Source organism: Bison bison, unplaced genomic scaffold, assembly GCF_000754665.1.
Source record: "Bison bison bison isolate TAMUID 2011002044 unplaced genomic scaffold, Bison_UMD1.0 scf7180017864456, whole genome shotgun sequence".
Lineage (NCBI taxonomy): Eukaryota > Metazoa > Chordata > Mammalia > Artiodactyla > Bovidae > Bison > Bison bison.
The window spans coordinates 9413692-9419837 of NW_011495018.1; the positions used below are offsets into that span (position 1 = coordinate 9413692).

The 6146-nt window shown below is 46.8% G+C and overlaps 1 protein-coding gene across 3 annotated transcripts in view; it reads right to left on the bottom strand.

Annotated features, from left to right (window-relative positions):
• TACC2 (transforming, acidic coiled-coil containing protein 2) overlaps positions 1–6146 on the bottom strand; it is a 236236-nt gene that overhangs the window by 94684 nt on the left and 135406 nt on the right. For all 3 annotated transcript variants that reach the window (XM_010859224.1, XM_010859223.1, XM_010859225.1), the window contains one exon: positions 5974–6108. In XM_010859224.1, coding sequence (XP_010857526.1) covers positions 5974–6108 — 135 coding nt within the window. The remainder of the gene's footprint in view (positions 1–5973; positions 6109–6146) is intronic.

The following is a 6146-nucleotide window of genomic DNA, read 5'->3' on the forward strand; positions in this document are numbered from 1 at the left end:
GTGATGAGCTGTGCCCTGGGCTTTCTTTGTTAAGATGCCGGGTCTTGATGCCCTCCTGGTCCCCTCCAAGCCCAAAAAGGGGAAGACAAAGCCACTGCAGTCGCCTGAGCATGGAGTAAACACAGAAACACACAGAGCGTGTGCCAGCTCCAGCGAGAGAAGCCTGGCTGGAAACGGGCACTGCTGGTGGTTTAGTCTCTCAGTCGTGTCCGACTCTCTGTGACTCCATGGGCTGTAGCCCGCCAGGATCCTCTGTCCATAGAATTTTCCAGGCAAGAATACTGGAGTGGGTTGCCATTTCCTTCTCCAGGGGATCTTCCCGACCCAGGGATCAAACCCAGATGTCCTGCATTGAAGGCGGATTCTCTACCGACTGAGCCACCAGGTAAACCTGGAAATCGTACTAATGAAGGATACATCTCTGAACCATGAGACCAGCGGGGACCTCGGACTCTAGCCTAGACCTGGATAACAACCTCCATCTCAGTGAAATGAAATCTTCATCTGTGCATTTTTGAAACTTGCTTTGAAAACTTCCAAGGACCCGGCAAAGGCAAAAAGACAGGATTTATGTGGATCCCTGGATCCAGGCCACAGCCCTGTTGTAAAAAGCAGCCATGGAAGGGGTGGAGGGTGGGGCTGGCAACCCTGAAGGCACAGCTGAGATGTACTTAGGGCGATGGGACCGCAGCTGCCCCATCCCATCCAATCCACTGGGCCAGGACACAGAGCCCTAAACCCTGGGGGCCCTGATCCACCCTGAAACCACTCCAGCCCTGCCAAGCAGCTGGAGAGATCCTTCAAAAATGCAAATCTGCTCAAATCTCTGCCTGCCTTGGGGCTTCTGGATCTTCTTAAAATAAAGCCCTAAGCGCCAACGGTTCAGTGGTCAAAGTTGAAACAACAATCTGAGTAACCAAATAAAGTAGTATTGTACTGTATAACTCATAAAATAGATGCCCTTGAGTCCAGAGTGATATAGCTAAATGACTAAATACATTAATAAATGAGGGAGAAGAGACAAATCTCCCATATAAATTTCCAAAAATTTGTGGATAGATAATCCCCGTAAAAGAAGGGGTACAACGCTCCAATCTTGAGGTATGTCCACAGTGACTTCCTTCCAAAGAGGGCAACATGGAAAAGGAGAAAAAAGAGAAACTTGACAGTGGAGAAATCTGGCAAACACAACCCCAGCCGAGCGATCAAGGTCAACACGCACAGGAATAAACCATGCTGAGAGTAAGCACCCTTGACATGATGTGATGAAAACGGCATTTAGCCTCTGTAATCTCCCTCCCCACACCCCATAAGTCTGATCAGAAGAAAAATGCCAGACAAATCTCAACTACGGGACATCCTACAAAACACCTGACCCGCCCCCTCCTCAAAATGAACATGGTCAAGGTCACCACGAACATGGTCAAGGTCACCACGAACATGAAAGTCTGAGAAACTGTCACAGCCGAGAGGGACCTAAGGAGACGTGAGGACTAAATGCCATGTCCTGTCTTGGATGGAGTCCTGAGACAGAAAAAGGACATTAGGAGAAAAAAATATGGGAATCGGAATAAACTATGGACTTGAGTTAATAATCATGTGCCAGTATTGGTTCACGAATTGTATCAAATGTACCATGCTATTGTTAAGGTGTTAGTATCAGGGGAAATGGTGAGTGAGTGAGTGATAGTTATGCGTGTGTAAATGGGAACTCTACACTATCGTCTCACTTTTCTGGTAAATCTAAAACTATTCTTAAAATAAATCCATTAGGACCTCCCCGGTGGCCCAGTGGTTGAGGATCCGCCCACCGATGCAGGGGACACGGGTTCAATCCGCCTGTGGTCCAGGAAGACCCCACGTGCCACGGGGCAGCTAAGCCCATGCGCCACAACCAGAGAGAAGCCCCCACTCCCTGCATCTGGAGAAAGCCCGCACACAGCAAAAAAAAATCCAGCACACTCAAAAATAAAGAAATATTAAATAAATAAAAATTTTTAAAAAGAAATACATTTTTTAAAAATTCCACCAAGAAAAATTATAAAGCCCCCTAACCCTTCCTGAGCCACGGTGTGCCAACCACCTGCCCCTGTGCCCTGGGCCACCCCCAGCCCCGCCTCCTCCACAAGACCCTTCAGCTTTGCTCCCGTCTCTATCTTTGAGGTTTCTGCAGATGCTGCGCCTTGCCCTGCCCATACATAGTTAAGTCCGTTCAGCCTTCAGCTCTCAGCTTAGAAGTCACCTCCCCCGGGGAAACCTTCCCCAGTCACCCAGATGGAAAGAGGTTCCTCTACCACCCTGCACTGCACCCCTCTTCTGACCCATTCAAAACTACTTGCTCAGCTGTCTTCCCCAGCGAGCTGTAAGAGCCACAGGGGCAGTGCCTGTCTATGGCCCAGAAAACCCCAAGTTCATACTACTAAACCCTCATATACATGAATGAATGAGATTCAGAAGCAACCCAAGAAGACTGGCTCCCAGGAATAAACCCCAGGGGTGAGGTGAACCAGATGCACCTTGTGTGCGAGGTTTAAAATGTGGAACCCAGGTGACCTCAGGGCGGGGACCCTGAGCAGATGGGTTATGGTACCAGACTGTACTTAGGGTACAGCCTGGATGACTGTACTTACAGTACAGTCTAGATGACATAGTTGTTTTGGGTGCAGTTTGTGTGTGTGTGTGTGTGTGATTCCATCAAAAACTTACTCCAGCCCTTGGATAAGCTTGGTTCTTTTTCTTTTTATGTTTCAAATTTTACTTTTTTAAAAGATGTAACCTAAAGGTAGAGGCCACCCCGAGTGGCAGGTATGGGCTGTCATAACTTTTTTTTAAATTGAGATATAACTTATTGACAGTGAAATTCATCCTTTTCAGATGTAGAGTTCCACGAACTTTGATATGTAGCCTCCACAACCATCAAAACATGGAACATTTCTATCGCCCGCTAAAGATCGCCCATGGCCTTCCGTAGTCAATTCCCAAACCCAGCTCCCAGCCCTGGCAACCACCGACATGGTGTCCATTCCTTACAGCTTTGCCTTTTCCAGAATATCAAATAAATGGATATTCACACAACATGTAGTCTTCTGAGCCTGACCTTTCCCACTTAGCATAATATAGTTAAGATTCATCTATTTTGTTGCATGAATCAGTGGTTTGTTTCTTTTCATGCCGAGCAGTAGTCTATAGGATAAATAGACCAGAATTTGTTTATTCATTTACCAGCTTTACCATTTACCGAATGGTAGACATTTGGGTTGTTTCAGTTTGGGGGTGATTATGAATAAAGCTGCTATAAACATACAAGTTTTTAGGTAGATACATATTTTCATTTTTCATGGATAAATATCTGAAAGTGGCTTTCCTAGATCGGATGATAGATGTATGCTTACTTTTTAAGAAACTAAAGGGCAGACTATTTAAGAAGCTTACTTCTTTCTTAAACACATTTTTATCAAGCACCTACTATGTCCAAAGGCAAATCAAGAGGGTCTCCCCAAACTCCCAAGAATGATCGCTTATGCAGTCTCACCACCAGAAGCCAGGCTTCCCAGACCTTTCTCGCTCAGCCTGAGGCCAGCAGCAGTAGATAAGGCAGGGCCCTGGAACCAGGAGGGGTAGGATGAGGTTCCTGCTCTGCCATTAAGGAGTGGAGGGATTGCGGATAAATTATCCCACCCATCCCTCTGGGTCTCCGGACCAACAGAGCAACAGGTTGATCTCAGGAGATGATGGGAGGGAAAGAGCTTCTACTCCAAGATGCACCATCCAGATAAGAGGGACTCCGGACTAGCTCCATCCCCACCTACTGCCTCCCCAGCAGTAGACTTTCTGAGGTCACAGGCTGCCCATTCACAACACATCACGGTGTGTTTAGCTCTACACAAGAAAAGGCTGTCCAAGGACATTCTTCAGAGGACTTAGTAGCTAAGCAGAAAAGTTTCTAATCAGCATCAATTGTTTTGCATGAAACAGGATTTCTGACTACTTGCTGTGAGGGTTAATTTTAAGCGTTGACTTGGCCATCGTACTCAGATATTTAGTCAAACACCACTGTAGATGTCACTGTGAAGATATTTTTTAGATGAGTCGTTATTGTTCAGTCACCCAGTCCTGTTGGATTCTGTGTGACCCCAGGGACTGCAGCACACCAGGCCTCCCTGTCCCTCACCATCTCCCGAAGTTTGCCCAAGTTCATGTCCACTGCATCAGTGATGCCATCAAGCCATCTCATCCTCTGACGCCCTCTTCTTCTTCTGCCCTCAGTCTTTCCGAGCATTAGGGACTTTTCCAATGAAAGTAGCATTTAACCCAGTAGACTTTGAATAAGAAGATTACCCTTTATAATGTGGATGGACCTCACCCAATCAGTTGAAGGCTTTAAGACAGAAAGAATGAGATCCACCAAAGAAGAGGGAGGTCTGCCAGGACATGGCCTTTAAACTCCAGTTACAACATCAGTTCTTCCCCAGGTCTCCAGCCTGCTGGCCTGCCTTGCAAATTTTGGATTTGCCAGTCTCCACATTTGTATGAGCCAATTCCTTAAAATAAATTTCTCTCTAAAGAGACAGTGCGTGCTAAGTCGCTCAGTCGTGTCTGACTTTTTGTGACCCTAAGGACTGTAGCCCGCCAGGCTCCTCTGTCCATGGGATTCTCCAGGCAAGAATACTGGAGTGGGTTGCCATTTCCTACTCCAGGCTAAAGAGGCAGACCTCAGAGGTATTATAGGTTTGGTTTCAGACCACCAAAATAAAGAAAGTATCACAGTAAAGTGAGTTACAAGAATTTTTTGGTTTCCCAGTGCAAAACAATTATTTTTATACTATACTGTAGACTTGGGAGAAGGCAGTGGCACCCCACTCCAATACTCTTGCCTGGAAAATCCCATAGACGGAGGAGCCTGGTAATGGCACCCCACTCCCGTACTCTTGCCTGGAAAATCCCATGGACAGAGGAGCCTGGTGGGCTGCAGTCCATGGGGTCGCTGAGGGTCAGACACGACTGAGCAACTTCACTTTCACTTTCATTCATTGGAGAAGGAAATGGCAACCCACTCCAGCGTTCTTGCCTGGAGAATCCCAGGGATGGGGGAGCCTGGTGGGCTGCCGTCTATAGGGTCGCACAGAGTCGGACACAACTGAAGCGACTTAGCAGCAGCAGTAGACTAGTAAGTGTACTGTACTATGTGTAAAAAAACCAATGCACATACCTTAATTAAAAAAAAATATTGCTAAAAAATGCTAATCAGTGAAAAATGCTAATCACTGAGCCTTCAATGAGTCATAATCTTTTTGCAATAGTAACATCAAAACTCACTGATCACAGGGACTTCTCTGGTGGTCCAGTGGCTAAGGGGCCTGGGTTCCATTCCTGGTCGGGGAACTAGACCCCACATGCTACAGCTAGAAGTCTGCATACCACAACTAAAGATCCCACATGCCACAACTCAGGGCCAGCACAGGCAAATAAATAAATAAAATAGGTAAATATGAAAAAGATCACTGGTCACAGATGATCATAACATATATAGCAGTGAGAAAGTCTGATGTGGCACGGAAACATGAAGTGAAAAAACGCTGTTGGAAAAATGTCACTGACTTCCCAACTCAGGGTTGCCACAAGCCTTCACTCTGTAAAACTCAGTATCTGCAAAGCACAATAAAATAAGTTATGCCTGTATATGTGAATATATATCCTATTGGTACTGCTTCTTTGGAATATGCCGACTATTACTAATACTAATACACGAACGCTCACACAGGGTGTCCCCACTGTTACGTGGAGAGCTTGCTCTAAAGGGTAAACTTCAGATCAACCACAGGCCAAACGATCATACATGGCATCACGGGTCCAAGCTGTCAATGCCTTCTTGGCACCCTCCTAAATGCAGCTCCCACAGGGCTTGTGGGACAGGGACGGCCAGGCCCCTCCTCTCTGGGGGCAGCAGCTAGGAGGGAGGGTTCTGTACAATACCTGCTTAAGTCCTTGGCCAGACGTTGGCAGGAGGGAATGGAAGCTTCGACTCCATCACCAGCTGGGACGGAAGGCAAAGATGCGTATTCTGAGGCTGGGGCAGTGAGATCCACACGGGCAGCAGCTGGGATGGTGCTGGGGACACAAAGGGAGAATTATTCCCAGTGGAACTC